Genomic DNA, 20,150 nt, shown 5'->3' with positions numbered 1-20,150 from the left:
ACATTGTCTAACACAGGATACAAACTACGTATTAATTATACATTACGACGCCATTTGTCGTCATTGTGTTGTTACTGTTCGATTAGCTCTGTAGCTAGCGTGAAGAAATGGAACCACCGAACAATCACACCCTTAGAACCTAGCAGAGGTAGATACAAGTTACCATGACAACGGCGCGCTCAGACATTTTCCAACCACGCTAAGCATGAAAGTAGAAGGCCCCGGCTGCGTGTTGCGTCATCACTGCGCGCCCGGTGGCTTGCTCGGCGCTGTCTGGGAAGGTCCCGGCCAGGCTACCATCGCCTCACGCCAGGAATTATTTTGTTCTTTTTCACCTTTGTTACAGCGCGGAGCTCACGAGGCCGTAAGTGTGGCGGGAAGGCCGCCGGGCGGGCTCCCTTCGGTGGCGCGCCGGCCCGGCCGCTTCCTCCTCGCTCGGGCCTCTCCGCGTCTACTTCCGGGAGAAGCGCCGCTCCCCGCTCGGCCCTTTGTGTCCCTGCGGCGGAGGCGCGGGCCTGGCGGGCTCTGTGGAGGCGGCGGGCGCTGGATCCGGGCGACGCGGCGAGAAAGCGAGCTCGCGCCTCTGCGGCCCGGGTGAGGACCGCCGGGGTCTGCTCGTGGGACTGTGTGGGCCGGGGCGACGCCGCGAGGGCGCGACGGGTATTGGGCCGGGACGCCTGTCCGCCCGCCTCCGTGTGGCCTAACAAAGCGCATCCGGAACCGGGCCTCGGCATGTGTGCTGACCCCTTTTCTCTCGGAGCCAAGTGTGGTGGCTTTGTGTTGTTTTCACGGCCTCATATCCCTCCTTTTTTTTTTTTTTTCCTTTTTTGTTCCCTCTCTGCAGCTACTTCATTGAAAGCTGTCAGCCCCTCAGGGAGCTGGTTTCTATCAATATGAATCTTTTCAACTTGGACCGTTTTCGTTTTGAGAAAAGGAATAAGATTGAGGAAGCTCCCGAAGCCCCTCAGTCCTCCCAGCCCGCTCCTTCATCACCAATTTCTCTTAGTGCTGAAGAGGAGAATGCTGAAGGGGAAGTTAGCAGGGCAAACACCCCAGACTCAGATATAACTGAAAAAACAGGTGAGTTACAATGTTACAAACTGATAGAGCATCCAGAGGTGACAGAAAAGAGGAACTGGTGGTGCTAGCCAGACTGATACACTGTCTCTGGTTTTGCCCTTTGAAACACAGCCAGCGTTGGTACTGCCATAGGCACCAAGTACCTGCCAACCGATCACATCTCCATTGTTATTTCACACGTAGGGAGCTCTTGGGATACCGCAGCACAATGATGGACGCCAAAAGCCTAGTTTACAGGAGTCTTAGATCAAAATGGCTACTCAGAGAGGGATGTAGGCAGTCCTGTTATGGGGTAGACCTTGGGGCTGTTAATTTGATTACAGGTTTTCGTTCATTCTAATATTCCTTTAGATTTTTTTTCCTACCTCTTTTTGCTTGAGACAGGATCCGATTGTGTAGCTTTGAGCTGCTGTGAAACTCACGTTGTAGACTGGGTGACTTTGAAATTGTGATCCTTCGGTCTCTGCCTCCCTAGGGCTGGGATTACAGCCGCGTGTCAGCACACCTGGCATCCTTTTCGTGGCTTTTTGAAACTGGGTGCTTGCTGTGTATTTCAGTGCAGCTTGCTGTTCACTGTGTAGCCCAATATGGCAGGGAACTCAAAGCAGTACCCCTGCCTTACTCTCTCCAGTGCTGGGATTTCAGCCATGGTTACAGGCTTGACCCGCCTCAGTCACCTCTGTGAGCTAGATGCATCAGATGCTTAAAGATAACGTCTCTGTCCAACTAAAGATTAAATATCGCTTCCAACAGACGTTATGGAAATCTCTAGAATTCACTTGAGTAGTTTTTGTTACTGTTGGTGAATAGTTTTAAATCAGTGTCACAGGTTATTAGGGACCATCAGCTGAGGAGAGTGAGTCCCAGATGAGGATTTTGGAACTAGGATGTAACCCACACAGCATGTTGTGGAGGTCAGAGAAGAGTTTGAGGCATCAGCTTTCTCTGCATCGTGGTTCTCTGGGTGGAACTCAGGGTGCCAGTTTTGTGGGGCAAGCACTTTGTTTGCCGACCCAGCTCACTGGCCTCAAAATATTATGAACACTAATTTTTTAGGTATAGTTAGTGGCGTTTCTCATTATATCATTTAATAATCCTGTAAGGTAAATAGATTTTTGGAAAGGAGACCCAGGGAGGTTAAGTTTTAAGAGACTTAGTAGACTTACAAATTTACACGTTTGGATTGCTGAGAGTGAGCCACAAATCATATTAGGTACCTACCTTCCTCCGTTCCTCCGCTCCTCCCTTCCTCCATCCCTCCCTCCCTCCCTTCCTTTTTTTTTTTTTATTTTGTTTTTGTTTGAGACAGGCTTTCTCTGTGTAGCTTTGGCTCTCATAGAACTTCCTCCTAGATCAGACTGTCTGGAACTCAGAGATCTGCCTGCCTCTGCCTCCCAAGGCACGTGCCTCCACCACCTGTTTCTTTTTCTTTTTCTTTTTTCTTTTTTTGCCGCCAAGACAGGATTTCTCTGTGTATCAGTCCTGGCTATCCTGGAATTCTCTTTTTAGACCAGGTTGGCCTTGAATTTACTAATATCCACCCGCCTCTGCCTCCGGGTGCTGGGATTAAAGGCGTGCACCTCCGCCGCCACCACCGAGCTAGACAGTTTCTTAGGAATGTGATGGTAATGTTGGAAGTTTTAGTTTTTGTTTCAGTAACGTATTTCTGATGGCAAACAGTATATCGAAAACTTGAAAGACTGTTAGCATGCGTTTATACCCATTGTACTGGATGGTTTTATGCCAACTGGACACAAGCTAAAGTCATGTGCGAGAAAGGAAGGAACCTCAGTTAAGAAAAATGCTGTAGATCAGGCTGTAGCTAAGCCTGTAGAGCATTTTTTAAAATTTAGTGATTGATGGGGGAGAGGCCCAGTTCATTGTGTATCATACCACCTCTGGGCAGGTGGTCTTTGAATCTATAAGAAAAGTGAGCAAGCCGTTTGGAGCACCCCTCCATGGTCTCTGCATTAACTCCCATCTCTAGTTCCCTGCCCTGTTGGAGTTCCTGTCCTGGCTTCCTTTAACGAACAGTAATGTGGAGTATTGGCCAAATAAACCATGTCCTTCCCAGCTTGCTTTTTGGTCTTGGGGTTTCATCGCAGCAAGAGAAATCCTAAGTAAGACACCCATGTATCTTTTTGTTTGCTACTCCTTCACTGGAATACAACATTAATGACTGATTACAATTATTCTTAAAATAACCATTTCTTTTCTTTTTTAAGACAGGGTCTTAGGCAGCGCCTGTAGCCTTAAATTTGATAGGTAGTGGAAACTGGCCTTTCCGTGCTTTAGCCTCCCTGGTCTTGGGACTACAGGTGTTTTGGGCAACCCTCCCATGAAGCTTAGGAGAACATTTTTGAAAGACTTGGATGTAATTGGAACTTGGTGGGTTAAGAGTCAGATTTCTAAAGGCTTTGATTTATTTAACTGGAAGGATTTTAAGCCCAGAATTGACATCTTTTCTTTTCTATTTTCTATCTGAATTGCATGAAAATGGCTGTATGTATGTATGTATGTATGTATGTATGTATGTATGTAGTTAATGTCTGATGTTCAGGTAATTTTCTAGTAGTTATGCCTTTTTTGTTTGTTTTTTTTTATGGACAGGTTTTCTCTGTGTAACCCTGGCTGTTCTGGAACTCAGATCTAACTGCCTCTGGCTCTCTAGTACTGGGATTAAAGGAGTGCACAACCACTCAGATATACTCAATTTTTTAAGAAATAGCCCAGGGCTGGAGAGATGGCTCAGTGGTTAAGAGCATTGCCTGCTCTTCCAAAGGTCCTGAGTTCAATTCTCAGCAACCACATGATGGCTCACAACCATCTGTAATGAGTTCTGGTGCCCTCTTCTGGCCTTCAGGCATACACACAGACAGTATATTGTATACATAATAAATAAATAAATATTTAAAAAAATAAAAAAAAATAATAAAAAAAAAGATAGCCCAGGCTGGCTTTGAACATATTTCCCTTACTATTTATTTATTCAAATACGTGTTTATTTTTTGAGACAGGGTTTCTCAGTATAGGCTTGGCTGGTCTGAAACTCATTGTGCAGAACAGGCTGGCCACACAGATCACAGATCTGCCTGCCTCTTTTGGGATTAAAGGTGTGTTCTAATTTCAAAACCCCATTTTCTGTTTATTATTTATTTTTGAGACAACATCCTTTGTGTAGATGAGGTTAAGCTTGTGTGTGTGGTGTTCCTGCTTCTGACATAAATGCTTCCTGGTTGCTTGGAGAACTGTGGGCCTGCACACCAGGGTTCAGGTTTCAGACTTCAGTGGGTCAAGAAAGAATTGGGTGTAGGTAGGACATTTTGTGTGCCTCTGCTTCATTTTAATTAAGTGGGCATTGGGTGAGAATTTTTAAGTCTCATCTCTGAAAGTAAAAGTGCTTTGTAAACAAGATTTCGTGCAGTGTTTTACTTACTTATCAATACTGTTACATGTATGTATTTTGTGCTTTGCTCCTTAAAACACTATTTATTTATTCCCGAGACAGGGTTTCTTTGTAGCTTTGGAGCCTATCTTTGTACTAGCCCTTGTAGACCAGGCTAACCTCGAACTCACAGAGATCCTCCTGCCTCAGCCTCCCAAGTGTTGGGATTAAAGGCGTGCACTACCACCGCCTGGCCTGGTGGTTTTGTTAAACTTTTAATTTATTGTTGGGGGACTGTTTGGAGGTGAGAGTACAGTTTGCTGGGGTCAGTGCTCTTCTTCCATGTGTGTCTTGAGGATTGAAATTTGCTCCTTCATTTGCTAAGCTGTCTCACCACCCTCTTTAAAAAGGATTTCTTTTTGTGTTTTGGCTGCATATATGTGTGTGCATCATGAGTGTCCCTAATGTCTACAGAAGCCAGAAGAGGGCACGGCTCAGCAGGAACTGCAGTTACATGTGTGTGTTACCATCTTCTGAGGGGGAACTGAAAGGACAGCATGACCTTCTAACATCTGAGCCATCGCCCCATCTCCCTCTTTTTAATTAATATATGAAAAATTTAATTGCGTCTTCCAGGGGTGAGGATGAAGCTTACTATTGACATACTTTATTTTTTGTGAATTGATATGAAGGTATCAGATCCTCTAGAACTGGAGTTACAGGCAGTTGTAAGCTGCCATGTAGGTGCTGGGAATTGAACCCAGGTCCTTTGGAAGAACAGTGTTTTTAACTGCTGAGCCATTTCTCTAGCCTCCAGACCTTTGTTTCTTGATCACCCTTGCCTACACCTCCCAAATGCTGGGATTACAGACCTTTTATCATTCCTTATCTTTTAAAAACATTTATATATTTATTTGTTTGTATGTATAAACATGCTCTCTTCCCCTTCTCTCCTTTTTCCTCTGTTCTTTCCTCCCCTTGGCCTTATGCTTGCTATGCAAGCACTTAGCACTGAGCTGCATAGCCTCATAAACTTTCTTTAGCATTCTTAGCTTTTGGGTTTGAAAGTGTTGAGTTAATTAGTGGGTCTTGATTTCATTTATTTAATTTACTATGCAGAATGAGCCCAGGACTTAAGAAATGCTAGGCAAATGCTTAACCATGACCTTAACCCTCAGGCTGATTTTACTGAGTGTCTAAGTTATCAATACTTATACTTTTTTTTTTAACCTTTGGCTTTATGAGCACAATGGGTTTGGAGGTACTAAAATAGTGATAGATAAATTAAAAGAACTTGCTGTGTTCTATTTATATGCTAGAGTAAAATGAGTGAATTGCAGTCCTTGGGGAGTAGCTGGGAGAAAGGGTGCTTAAATATATGCATTAAGCAAGTGCAATGTGATAATCATGATAGGGAAAAAACTAAGGAAAGTAAGCTGAAATCTGGACTATAGTTTCATAGCTATCAGTGTTGCAGTGAGTAGCTTATGTTGATAGAGGGAGGAATTGAAGAGAGAAATACAGTAAGCTCTTACATATTATTGAGAAAGTTTATGAAAAGTCTCAGAAGAAATAACCTTTGGAGTAGACTAAACAATCATCATGGAATCATTGTTGGATGAAAAAATGGATGAAAGTGTTGAAAATACATGTTGCCTTACAACAGTTGTGATGTTTTGTTACCTGTTAGAGAGGTTCAGGTAGCCTGAAGTAAGGAATGTAGTACAGAAGTAAGAAATGGTTGCACACATCCATAATTCTAACTCTTCAGAGGTGGAGATGGGAAGATCAGGAGTTCAGTCAGTCTCAGTTCTTTAACTAGTATGAAGCCAGTCTAGGATACTTGAGAAACCACAATAGCAATGTACATATACTAAAAAAGGCTAATAGTCTCTCGCCCAAACTATCAAAGACTAATTCTAAATAGCAGGAATTTAATCCTCATGTTGAAGATTGGAAATTAAATTTATGATACCAGCAGACTCCGTTTGAAGTGGGCCCACATCCTAGAGGTCTTTTGGCTGGACACTTACTTAATGGATGCAGCATGAGTCTGTCTGTTTTTTTTCTGTTTTCTTTTTAAAAAATCACTAATTTCATTTATGATGGCTTTGAACTCACAGTGCAATGGCTGAGTCTCCAGATGCCGCCACCTTAGGTGTTAATTTTTTGTACATTAGCCAGATGTGATATATACCTGTTATCCTAGCACTGGGGAAGCTGACACAGGGCTTCGTAAGTTGGAGGCAGTGTGGCCTGTGCAGTGGGACTGTTCCAAATACAACAGATTTCAGCATGTGAGTGCTGATGGGAGCACAAACATTTAGAACATAAGCCTACTTGTGTACTGCAGAAATTTTGTTTTGTTTTGTTTTTCGAGACAGGGTTTCTCTGTAGCTTTGGAGCCTGTCCTGGAACTAGCTCTTGTGACTAGGCTGGCCTTAAACTCCAGAGATCTGCCTGCTTCTGCCTCCCCAGTGCTGAGATTAAAGTGTGTGCCACTACTGCCTGGCTACTACAGAAAAGTTTTCCATGTTTATTGGTAATTTATTCACTTTTTATAATTTGCTTAGTTTTTGAGTGCTGAAGATTGAATATACATTGCCTTTTACATGATAGACAAGGATTCTACCTCTGAACTATCTCCCTAGCCCTGCTTATCTTTTAAGATTTTTGGATTCTGAGTGAGTGGCATACCACAGTTCCTGATCACTTTAATCATTTTGTCTGTTGCTTTTGAGACAGGGTATCACCATGTAGTTCTGGCTAGCCTGGAACTTTCTCCGTAGACCAGGCTGATCTGGAACACAGAGATTCACCTGCCTCTGCCATTCAGGTGCTAGGATTGAAGTCATGTGCCACCATATCTAAACATCTTTACTGTTTTTTAAAAGTATAGTTTAGTAGCCAGGTAGTGATGGTATGTGCTTTTGATTTCAGTACTCAGAAGACAGGGGTAGGTGGATCTCTGTGAGTCTGAGGCCAGCTTGGTTTACAGAGTTAGTGCCAGGACAGCCAAGGCTACAGTGAAACCCTGTCTCAGACAACTGCAACAACAAAAGGTATAGTTTAGTGTTTGATGCATTTGGTTTAGTGCATTTGCAACATTTTACAACAATCTGTAGAAGTCTTCTCATCTTGTAAAACTGCCCCTGAAAACTTTCCTGTGCTCTGTTTTCTGAATTTTATTACTGTGTACCTCATTAGAGTCATCCACTACTGGTCTTTTTAACTAGTTCTTTTCATTAGTATAATGTCTTCATTGTTCATCTAAGATACAGTATGTATCAGAATTTCATTAATTTTTTTGCATACTAATTCCAGTTCCCCCTCCCCTCTTCCCATTCATCCCACCTTCTCCCCCCCCCCCCCCATCTGCTCCTTAGAGAGGGTAAGGCCTCCCATGGGGAATCAGTGAATTGTCACACCACAAGGTGAGGCAGGACCAAGGTCCTTCCTCTTCTGTCTAGGCTGAGCAAGGTTTCTCTTTATAGGAAACAGGCTCCAAAAAGCCAGGTCATAGAATCTCACTAATTTTTAAATGTTTTATTTTTATTTTATGTGTATGGGTGTTTTGCCGGCATGTATATCTGCACCATGTGCATGCTGTTTCTGAGTAGGTCAGAAGAGAGTGTCATTCCCTAGACCTGGAGTTACAGACAGTTGTGAGGTATGGGGTGAGTGCTGGGACTCAAACTGATTCTTTGGAAGAGCAGCCAGTGCTCTTAACTGCTTAGCAATCTCTCCAGCCCCAGAATTTCTTAGTTTTGTGGCAAAATCATATTCCAGTGTATGCTATATTTTTCTTCCTTCCTTCCTTCCTTCCTTCTTTCCTTCCTTCCTTCCTTCCTTCCTTCCTTCCTTCCTTCCTTCCTTCCTTCCTTCCTTCCTTCCTTCCTTTTTTCTCTGTGTAACAGCCCTGACTGTCCTGGAACTAGCTCCTTTTTTATTTATTATGTATATAATATTCTTTCTGCATGTATGCCTACAGGCCAGAAGAGGGCACCAGACCTCATTACAGATGGTTGTGAGTCACCATGTGATTGCTGGGAATTGAACTCAGGACTTTTGGAAGAACAGGCAATACTCTTAACCGCTGAGCCATCTCTCCAGCCCCGGAACTAGCTCTTGTAAACCAGGCTGGCTTCAAATTCACAGAGATCCGCCTGCTTCTGCCTCCCCAATGCTGGGATTAAAGGTGTGTGTCACCACCACCTCCCTGTATGCATATCTATTTCTTTGCATATCATTGCTTTTTGAGGAACTGCTATATTATACCATAGTTGTTGTAAGGAGGTCCCTTGTTTGTTTCCTGGCCGCCCAGCAACTCAGACCCTAAATAACTACATAGAAACTGTACTAAATCACTGCTTGGCCCATTAGCTCTAGCTTCTTTTTGGCTAGCTCTTACGTATTAATTTAACCCGTTTCTGTAATCTGTGTATTGCCATGTGGCTGTGGCTTACCTGGTAAAATTCTGACGTCTGTCTCCCCCATGGGGCTACATGGCTTCTCTTTGACTTTGCCTCCTTTCTGCTAGCATTTAGTTTAGTCCACCGCCCCATCTCTCTACCCTTTCACAGGCCCAAAACAGCTTCTTTATTACACAGCATACAGAGGGGACTCCCACATCACATAGTGGCTGTTCCACTTAACATCTACCTGCAGTACATGGATTTCAGTTTTTCTCCTTTCAGGGGCTTTAAAAATTTTGCTCATTTTGTGTGTGCCACTAGGAATTGAACCCAGAGTTTATGTGGGTTTACTTCATACAATACTACTGAGCTGCAACACGAGTTATTTTCTATTCTGGTGCAGTTTGTTTGGGGGGAAGAACAATGGCTTTAAGTTTTGTTTTTGAGAGCTTCGTGGCTCAGGCTCGCCTTATTACAATCTTCTTGCCTCAGCCTTCTCAGTGCTGAACTCACAGGCATGAAACAATAACATCTTGTGGATTTGGGTAGTTTTTGATAATAGCCAGCCTACAGAGTATTAACTGGTATATGTTGATTTTAATTTTAAATCTCATCCAGAAGTAAAGGATGATGACTTTCTCCTCAGCTGAGGATTTACCAGTTAGCAGCCACTTATTAACGTATCATCCTCATGTCTAAGGTCATATTTGTTTGTGTCTGGGGTTAATAGTCTGTTTTTCTAATGTATCAGTTTCCTAGTTTTTATTTTAATCCTCCTTATGTTAACACATACATATATTCTAGAATTGAATGTGTTTCTTTCCCTCTCCCACTTGAAAATTGTTATAAAGTGATTTATATGTATTTTGTTTCCTAATTAAAATTTCCAAGTGTCTGAAATTGTGTTTGCATTTTAGAAATACTTGCTACAATTAAATGTGGTTGATAGAACTGTACAAGTGAGGTTTGCTATAACATTTTCTGAAGAATATGTCATGTATTAATTGTGTCAATCCACTAATCTTACTGAGATTTTCTTTGTAGCCTTAAAATAGAATTAATTTTTACCAAAACTATAGGAGCTTGAGAAGAAAATATTTAATTTTATGTCAACTAATATGTATTACCTCTTTTAACTCTGGAAAGCGAAAAGCTGAATATAATTTACAGAGGCTTAAAATAGTCACCAAACATTTTCCTTTCACAACATTGGCGTGTGGTTTATGGACAAAGGATGAAGGTTAGACTTAGGTTACTGCTGTGGAGTGAGGCTATCTAACACACAGACCTAGAATTCCTAACAGTGGAATTGTATGTACTGTACTAAATAAAACAAACTGAATGTACTCGAAACTATTTGTTCATCATTATTGTTGTTTTAACTCAGTGTGTGCAACAGCACAGCAAGATGGCATAAATGATTTCAAGTCACAGTTTCACCTTTTTGTGACCTTTTTTTTTTTTTTTTCTATTTTAGGTACGAGGGATAAAAAGTCCAAAGCCTGGGGTGATCACTCAGTGGTTAAGAGCATGATGCTCTCGCAGAGAACCTGGGTTCAGTTCCAAGCACCCAAATAAGGACCAGTTCAAGAGATATTGGACACCCTCTTCTGGCCTCTCAGCACCAGGCACACACATGCTGTACATATGTACATGCAGGCAAACACCCATACACATTAAAAGAAAAATCTAAAACATAAGAAAGTCCAGGACCCTTTGTATCCACTAATCATTTTCTTTTCCATCTACAACACACACAAAAAACATAAACTGGTTTTTTTATAATTAAAATTTATTGTACGTGTATGGGTGTTTTACGTGTATGTATGCCTGTGCACCACGTGTGTCTGGTGCTGTGGAGGCCAGAAGCAGGCATCGGATACCCTGCAGCTGGGGTTCTAGTAGTGAGGTGCTTTGTTGGTGCTGGGAACTGAACTTTGGTCCTCTGTTAAGAGTAGCCAGTGCTTTTAACTGCTGAGCCATCTCTCTAGCTCTTGTTTGTTTTGTTTTTGGCATTTGGCTCATGATTTTATGCTACCCAGGTTAGTTTCAAACACATATAAATAAGATTGTCTTTGAATTACTGATCCTTCTGTATCCTCTTCCCTAGTTCTGATATTAAAAGCATGTGTCACCAAATTGGTACATGCCTAACCTCTGTTTGTCTCCCCCTCAAATATGTAATTTCATTCATTCATTCAGTCCTTTCTATGGTGGAGAAAGGAATAATTGCACATGTGGTGCCATTGTGTACATGTGTCAGTCAGAAGACAATTTTGTGGACTTGTTTCTCATTGCCCTTTAATGTGGGTTCTACCTCATGCCACCAGTCTGCAGCAGCAAATACTGCCCCATCTCACCAGTCCTGTTTGTTCTTTTAGAAGGACGAATACGTGGTTTAATTGATATCCCAGGGAACTGTCTTGTAAATAAATTGTTATGTTAGAACAATATATGTAATTATACATTGAGAATTGGCCAGCTTTCATAAATCTACCTCATTGATGTAAAGGTTTGTTTCCTATGTATTCTATGTTGAGAGAAGCTTTACTTATGGATTACCAGGGTAATTTAAATTAGCTCTATGGATATTTAATCTTCCAGTAGTAATTTTTTGTTTTTCCCTGAGCCTTCATGTTGGGCCACTTAAAAAGACAAATCAAAGTCAGGCTTGGTGGTAGGCACATGTAATCCCAGCCTTCAGGAGGCTGATTCAGTCAGTCTGCTATACACATAAATCCCTCTCTTGCTGGGCAGTGATGGCACATACCTTTAATCCCAGCACTCGGGCGGCAGAGGCAGGCGGATCTCTGAGTTCGAGGCCAGCCTGGTCTATAAGAGCTAGTTCCAGGATAGGCCCCAAAGCTACAGAGAAACCCTGTCTCGAAAAACCAAAAAAAAAAAAAAAAAAAAAAAAGACCCTCTCTCAACCTCCCCACTCTTCAACAAAAGCAAAAGACCAAACGCAGGGTCTCCTGTTTTTCTGGCTGACTACAAACCCACTACACATAGCTGATGATGCCCTTGAACTTCCTGTCCTCTTGTTTCTACTTGATCCCCACCATTCTCTGTTTCACCTCAACTCTTTGAACTCTTACTTTGGTTTGTTATTCAGATACGAGAATGGGCATAAAAGAGTTTAAAATTTGCTTATACTCTGCTTGTGGGAGACTTTCATAAGCATATGTTATAGGCTCCTATTTTGGTAATGATAAAAAGTAGTCTTATTTAAAAAGCCATTTTGTTTCATTTTTAAATGGGAAAAAGCAGGCTGTTTTCCCTTACTAATTTAGCATTTTGTTGAGTCTTTTATTTCGTTTCATTGTAATTTGTGTATATGATGCTTTTTTATAAAATTGTTTTTATTGAGCTATATATTTTTCTCAGCTCCCTTTCCTTCTCCCCTCCCTTTCTGCCATCTCCAAAGATCTCCATGCTCCCAATTTACTCAGGAGATCTTGTCTTTTTCTACTATTTGTATATGATTCTTGTGCCTTTTTTTTTTTCAGGGCAAGTTGAACAATAACTTACCTTCTGTTCAGAACCTTTTGTATTCTCTATCTACTGCTATGGCGCCCTGAATACATTCAGGCATTCAACTGTGAGTCACTGCAAGGCTTCAGACGTGTAGGGTTTATGCCTTCCCAGGATTTTGTAAATGCACGGTTCACTTAAAATAGCTTTAAAGAAACAATAAAAATATGCATTAATTAAGTCTTGCCATAGTACAGTGACTATCTCTGAGAAAAACAGTGGGAAATTTGTTTCAGTTAACTTTTATAGGGCACAATATTTGGCTTTTTGAGGCATGGTCTCACTTTTTTGTTTTTTAAATTTTGCATGACCTTCAAAACATAACTGGCATAACTATAAGTTTATTAAGGTTACTATTACTCTGTATTTTTTTTTCCAAGATAGGATTTCTCAGTAGCTATGGAGCCAGTCCTAGAAATCACTCTGCAGACCAGGCTTGGCCTTGAACTCACAGAGATCTGCCTGCCTGTGCCTCCAGAGTGCCGGACAAAGATGTGTGCCACCACTGCCTGGCTAATTTGTATTTCTTCATTATACATTACATCTTTAAGTGAGTTGCATAAGCACAATACCCCATCAAGAGTAGAAATACATATACAGTATAACAAAATTAAATTTGCATTAATAAACCAAAATCCATACCAATATAAAATATTTAAGAATATTTTATACAGTAGAATCAATAATTTACCCTTTTATTATGTAATATCTGTATCTCCCCCCCTTTTATTGTTAGAATGAGATCCCTGACTCTAATCTTTTTTTTCAGCTTTTTTTCTGACCATTACTAATAGTAACTTGTAATCAACTGTGCTTAAATGGTAATAAATATCCATGACCCATTTTTTGGGAATGTGGGTGTAGTTTCCTAGATTGCTTCCTGTTGATTGGGGGTGCTGGTAATCAACCATGAGAAAATCAGGATAATTTTTAGGTCTTGGCTGTAGTATTCTGTGAGGCTGGATTGTCTTAGTCAGCAATCTGGGAGCTATTTTGGATGCTGGATCACCTGGGCCATCCATTTTCATTGGCTTCTGGTCCTCTTGCTCTGAAAGCACATGAACTTTTAAAGGTACCTTACATATGTTTATTAGTACAAGTATAGATTGCATGCAATTGTACACAAGTCAGTTAAAGATTTTTTTTTTTTTGTTTTATGTGTTTGAGCAGGTAAAATATCCATCATGTGTCTTGTAGTTCTTTTAGAATTCTTTTTTTTTTTCTGGTATTTTTTTTTTGAGACAAGATTTCTCTGTAGCTTTGGTGCCTGTCCTGAAACTAGCTCTTGTAGAGCAGGCTGGCCTCGAATTTACAGAGGTCCACCTGCCTCTGCCTCCTGAGTTCTGGGATTAAAGGCGGTGTATGCCACCACCTCCTGTCTTTAGGATTATTTCTTTATGTTTGTAGACAGGATTTTTAGATGGTCTTTCTCTACCAAACCTGATCATCTTTAATTTTGTATGAATCCACAATCTTTCATTTCCTGTGGAAATAAAAATAAAACCTCTTCCCCAAAGTATACATACCTTTTTACTTAAGATATTTAAATATATAGGCTGGTTGAATCTAGGAGTTTTCACAATCCAGTGTCTCTTAGCAACTAAAAAAATTCAAAGACAACACAGTAACATGCAGGATCCAAACTCTGTATATTTCTCATTTTTACATGGCTTATTTTCTCTTATATTACTTTACTCACTTTTTAAGGACTTTATTTTTTTTAAAAAAACTATATTTTTAGTCTATGACTGTATATGTTCTTTTCTCTCTCCCAAGGCTATGTATATTTATGAACATACTGTAAACAGTTTACAGGTTTTTTTTAAATCTGAATCTGTATTTACTGTATATTTCTATCTTTTTCTGATCACATGAGCCTTTAAACTAAGCAGCATAGCTAGGACCAAAGGCGTGTGTTGGGGGGGTGGGCTTTGGCAGCTGGCAATACCCTGCTAGGCTTCATGAGAACCTAGCTTTATGGTCACGGTACCAGCAAGTCATGCCTACTGGTAAACTGTTGGGTCCATGCTACCAAGTAGTATGCCTCCTGCTGCCCATAAACAACATGTAAGTGTTGGGCAGCAGGGCCTCTTAAACAAGCCACCCAGTTTTACTGCTAGCACCAAGCCAGGAACCCGTCTTTTAAAGGAGGTGCTCCTTTTCTTGCTGCCAGCAGACAAGTCCACCTGAGAAAAAAACTGTTACCAAGAAGTCATGCTTGACTCCATTCTAGTGTGTCTAGAATCCCTTTTTAAGCTTTTGTCAGGTTTTATGTGGAAATTCTGGTCCCACATTAGAACACCATATGTATTTGGATGTTTATCTCCAGCCTGCTAGTTCCTAAATAACCACTCAGAGGCTTAATATTACTTATAAATGCTCGGCCAATAGCTCAGGCTTGTTGCTAGCTAACTTTTACACTTAAATTAGCCCCATTTCTTATCTGTGCTTGACCACATGGCTCATGAGTTATTACCTAATTTTCTACCCATCCTACTTTTCTCGGTGGCTGGCTGGCATCTTCCTGTGACTCTGCCCTTTACTTCATTATCTTCAGTTGATTGTCCCACCTAACTTTGCCCTGCCCTGCTGTATAGGCCAATCAGCTTTATTAATCAATGAGAGTAATATTTACAGTGTTCAGAAGAAGGATTATTCCGCAGCACAAACAAGCTTTCTATAGAGCTTTATAGAAACTCCTATAACATGTCAACATTTGGATGATGTACATTAATCAGCAAGTATATTCTAAATGACCAAACCATATGTTACATAATAATATATAGATTAAATGAGTCATTGAAATGCAGAATGGGCCAGTGGTTTTAATGCTACATAATGCAGTGTTTTTGTTAGGTATTCAGGTTCCATACAGCATCTAGTCTTTTAGGTCAGACTATCTGTTAAGCCAACACGATTGCTCAGAAGATGAAGAAAATTGCTGCCAAGACTGCCCGGGGTTCACCAGGACCCACATGATAGGAGGATAAAAAGACTCCTAAATGTTTTTCACTGACCTCCACATATATGCTTTAATAAAATTGAGAAAGAAAGTTTGGATTTAATATCAAGAACTACTCACAGAAATCAAAGAAGGTTGGAAAAATATTTCTATTTCTGCCTGTACAACTGAAGCACGACTTTTTCCACAGAAAAATGAAGTATTTGGTTAACTTGTTTACATGCCTTTGTTTACATGGGGCTAAGACAGGGCTCTAAGGCACTGTGTTCAGTTCCTGACACTGCATGGGGAATAAAGGAATGATTATAATGGTGGTTACCGTGATTCTAGAGTTTTAGAGTATTCTAATTTAGACTTCCAGAATAAGGGGTAGAGTTGCTCCTTTAGCTTGTAGGAGGAGATGCGTTTTTATTCTTCACTTTAGTTTCATTTACAAAATAGTGATAAACTCTGTGTCCTACAGGGTTATTGTTTATTATGGTTGAGGGCTTGATAATGACTTAGGAAGTAGTTAATCCAATTACTAAATTTTTTAAAAACTGATTTTTTTCTATTTGACGATTTCATACATGTATATATTCTGATTACTCTCTCCTGCCTTCTCACCTGCCTCTCAGCCTTATCAACCCCTACCCACTCATCTCTACCAAACTTTTCCCAGACTCATGACTGTTGGCTGTGCTCTGTGACCCATTTAGTTTAGCCAGGATCATCTGTATGACCATTTGATTAGAACTCTCCACTGGAGGCGAGTGGGGTCATATGGTGGAGCATGTGGAGGCTCTGGGATCACACCTCTCTTCTCGAGTCTTACCAGTGGTGAGGGGTAGCGATTCTTAGTTTTCAATTTTTAACTTGAGATTTAAAAATTATTTTTAATTATGTGTATGTATGTTTCTCTGGGAGTATGTACACATGAGTATAGATGCCTGCAAAGGTCAGTGGTGCCTGATCCCATGGAACTGGAGTTAAGGTTTCAAGCCACATGATCTGGATGCCGGGAATCAAACTGGTTCTCTGCAAGAATAGTATTTGCTCGCTGGGCCATTTTTCCAATACTAAGATTTTTTTTTTGAACATTTAGATCTGCTTCACTAAAACCTCCAAAGCCAGTATCACCATGGTGTTCAACAATAGGAGAAATGATGAATATGAAATATAAAACTCTTTTGGGAGCCAGGTGGTGGTGCACATCTTTAATCTCAGCCTTCGGGAGGCAGAGGCAGGCAGATCTCTGTGAGTTCAAGCCCAGCCTGGTCTACAAGATCTAGTTCCAGGAAGGCTCCAAAGCCACAGAGAAACAACACAACAACAAAAAATTAAAACTGTTTTGGGAATTCTTTGGAGTTCTTGCTAACCTTTGAGGCACAGTCATTTCATATTAGCCCTAACTGACTAATTCTTTTTATTTTCTTGATAAATAGTGACAAGAGAGCCTTACTACTCAAGAGTATATTATGTAGTCAATGATTGATAGAGGAGAGGCAACAGTTTCTTCTATGGAGTAATGTCTAGTAAGGGACCTGTGCTAAGTGTAAACAAACCCTTCAGGCAAGTGCCTATAAATAATCCTATTGAAAATCAGAGTCTTCAAAAACACATGGTACTAGAAATGTGCCTGCTGGGGAGGAGGAAAGGGAGCAGTGGGAATGGAATGGTAAGGGAGGGATGATGCTGGTGGATATAGTTGAAAACATGTGTATGTGAAAACTTAATGATGAAGACATTATTATGCATGATTAACAATGGTAATAAAAAGACCACTTAAAAAGTTGTAAGAGAGCTGGGCCTTGTAGGAGAGGATTATTTCTTCTTATCCCAGCCAGCACTCAGGTAACAAAAGCATGTCGATCTAGGGAGATTGTGAGTTTTGAGTTTGAGAACACCTTTTCTCAATGAAAAATAGTGTCAGGGGGCTGGAGAGATGGCTCAGAGGTTAAGAGCATTGCCTGCTTTTCCAGAGGTCCTGAGTTCAATTCCCAGCAACCACGTGGTGGCTCATAACCATCTGTAATGAGGTCTGGTGCCCTCTTCTGGCCTGCAGGCATACACACAGACAATATTGAATACATGATAAATAAATATATAAAAAAAAGAAAAATAGTGTCAGCAGTGGTGGGTGCAGAGGCATAGCTCCAGGCTGTCACTGCTAGCATCCCAAGGAGTTCCTGTAATGTTTTGGTGTGTTGACTCAGGTAAAACTGCATTCTTGTATTCCTGCCGAGAATAATTCCAGGATGAACCTGGGAGAAGCAGATTGAGGTTTGTTAAGTATGAGGGCTAAAGGAAAGTGAGTTGCTTGGGTAGAAACTGAGTCATCCCCAGAAGATGATGGTGGGTTAGTAACAATGTAGGATTTTGGAAGCTTTGGAAATTAATTTCGTTCTGTGGATTTTTTAGGCATCCTTCCTTCTCTATTCCTCTTTTGACAATTGAGATTATCAGATGGCTATACCAATGGGAACAGTCAGATAAGATAAAACTAAGTCACTAAATTTTCACAAGGGAGTTAAACCTTTTACTGTAAATCTCTGGTGAAGTTTATAGAAAGCTTCAGGTTTACAGTTGGGAAGAGAGGAAAATTTAAGCAAGTATTGGTTGTATTATGATTCTTGTTTCTTAGCTAGGAAGAGGCTCTTTTCATGTTCATAGTTTTCCTGTTTCATTTCATTAGGGGAAAGCTTTTTGGTTTTAAAGCAGAAACAATGTACAGAATTGGTGATTTTTCATATTAGCACATGAATGTAATTAAATAAAAATTTACTTTGGGCTTGTTCAGAATGTCTTTTTTTCTTTTGCAGAAGATTCTAGTGTTCCAGAACCTCCAGACAATGAAAGTAAAGCAAGTTTATCATGTTTCCAAAGTCAAAGAGGAATACAGTATATTGATTTGTCTTCTGATAGTGAAGATGTTGCTCCAAATTGTTCCAGTACAGTTCAAGAGAAAAAATTCAACAAAGACACAGTGATTATAGTGTAAGACACTTAACAATTGTCAACTGTGTTTGCACCTGTTAGTTTTCAGAAATGATAAAAGTAGTTTGAAATATCTGAGTGATTATTTTTGACTTTATTCATCTGCATCTATTGTTTTTCCTAACTCTGTCTTCTGTTTTTTAGAATATGAAATTTTTTAAAAGATTTAGTAAGAAAATTTTGATATTATTAGCCATCTATAGATAAGGAAATGATTTCAACTAGTATTTTGCTCATCTATAATTTCTTCATGATTAGTTATTGAGACCAGAAGTTAATCATTCAGTATTATTAGGTGTATTATATAAGCTGAGTGCATCTTTCTTTTCTTTCTGTCTGTCTGTCTTTTTTTTCTTTTGCTGTTTTTCTTCTTAGGAAAAGAGCAATGAACAAGGCAGCTCCATATTCTTACCCTCAAGGAGTCTCTAGTTTAGCTAGTAAGATAAACAATAAAGCATACAATGTGTCAAAAAATATAGGCAAAAAGGAAGGATGAAAATAGGAGTTCTGAACCTTAATAAAGGCTTTCTCTCCCCTCTCCCCCAGCTTTTTGAGACAAGGTTTCACTCTGTAACAGTCCAAAATGATTTATTTTTCTTTCTTTTTATTTATTTATTTATTTTAAAAATTAATTTATTTAATTTTATTTTATGTACATTGGTGTGAAGGATCCCTTCGAACTGGAGTTACAGACAGTTGTCAGCTGCCGTGTGGGTGCTTGGAAGTGAACCAGGATCCTCTGGAAGAACAGCCAGTTCTCTTAACCACTGAGCCATCTCTCCAACCCCTATTTTTTATTTATTCTGTAAATTGTTGTGTGTTTAAGGGTCTCAGTTTTCCTGAAACTGGAGTTAGAGACAGTTGTGAGTTGCCACGTGCCTGTTGGGAAATAAACTTGGGTCTTCTGGAAAAGCAGCCAGTGCTCTTAATCACTGAACCATCTCTTTAGCCCCCTTTAGTGTGACTTTCTAAAGAAAAGGCAGACTTCATTGAGAAGGTGGTGCTGAGCAAAGACCCCAGGGGAATTACATGTTTTATGGCCCTGGGGTGGTAATTGCCTAGCTTTGTGAGGAAGGGGGGGGGCAGGTTAGGAGGTGAAGATCTCAATGTAAAGGATAGGGTAGAGGTGGCTTTTCATTATGTTAGGGTCATAGTCCTTTGACTTTTATTGCTTTTGTTTGGATTTTGTTTTGAGAAATAGGGGCTGGAGAGATGGCTCAGTGGTTAAGAGAACTGACTGCTCTTCTAGAGGATCCTGGTTCACTTCCAAGCACCCACACGGCAGCTGACAACTGTCTGTAACTCCAGTTCGAGATCCTTCACACCAATGTACATAAAATAAATTAAATTTTAAATAAATAAAAAGAAGGGTCTCATACTGTGTCTAAGTTGGTTTGTATAGTAGAGGCTAGTTTCTAACTTGTAGAGATCGTCCTGCTTCAGTCTCCTCCCGAGTTCTAGAATGATAGCCATTTACCACCAATCCTGGCTTGGTTTTCATTCTGGATGCAATGAGAAGTCCACAGAGAATATTGAGCAGAGGTAAAGTGATCTTAGATGTTTAAAAGATTTTGGTAATTCTGGGGGACAATAGTAGAACCATAGATGCTATTGTTACTCTTCAGATAAAAATACTGGAGATTCAAATGCACAGTAATTGTGCAAGTGAAAAGTGGTTAAATTCTAGATATTCTTTGAAAGTAGAACAGAAAGAATTTCTTCATTGATTTCTTATAAGGAGAAAAAGGAGTCACCCCATCACTTTTGACTGGGCAAGTGATAGGATGAAATTACCTTT

General features: G+C 40.3%; 1 protein-coding gene across 2 annotated transcripts in view; it reads left to right on the top strand.

Moving 5' to 3' along the window:
• The first annotated feature begins 248 nt into the window (after positions 1 to 248).
• Smarcad1 (SWI/SNF-related, matrix-associated actin-dependent regulator of chromatin, subfamily a, containing DEAD/H box 1) overlaps positions 249 to 20,150 on the top strand; it is a 74,168-nt gene continuing 54,266 nt past the window's right edge. Inside the window, exons 1-3 of one of the 2 annotated variants that reach the window (XM_038318914.2) lie at positions 249 to 364; positions 845 to 1,080; positions 18,178 to 18,352. In XM_038318914.2, the coding sequence (XP_038174842.1) occupies positions 894 to 1,080; positions 18,178 to 18,352 (362 nt within the window). In that variant the 5' untranslated portion in view covers positions 249 to 364; positions 845 to 893. Of the gene's footprint in view, positions 365 to 442; positions 595 to 844; positions 1,081 to 18,177; positions 18,353 to 20,150 lie in introns of those variants that run through there. The other variant, XM_038318913.2, reaches the window with a different exon arrangement.

The sequence above is a fragment of the Arvicola amphibius genome, chromosome 2 (genome assembly GCF_903992535.2).
Source record: "Arvicola amphibius chromosome 2, mArvAmp1.2, whole genome shotgun sequence".
Lineage (NCBI taxonomy): Eukaryota > Metazoa > Chordata > Mammalia > Rodentia > Cricetidae > Arvicola > Arvicola amphibius.
The sequence above is the reverse complement of the archived record's forward strand: the minus strand, read 5'-3'. Positions and strand labels throughout refer to the sequence as shown.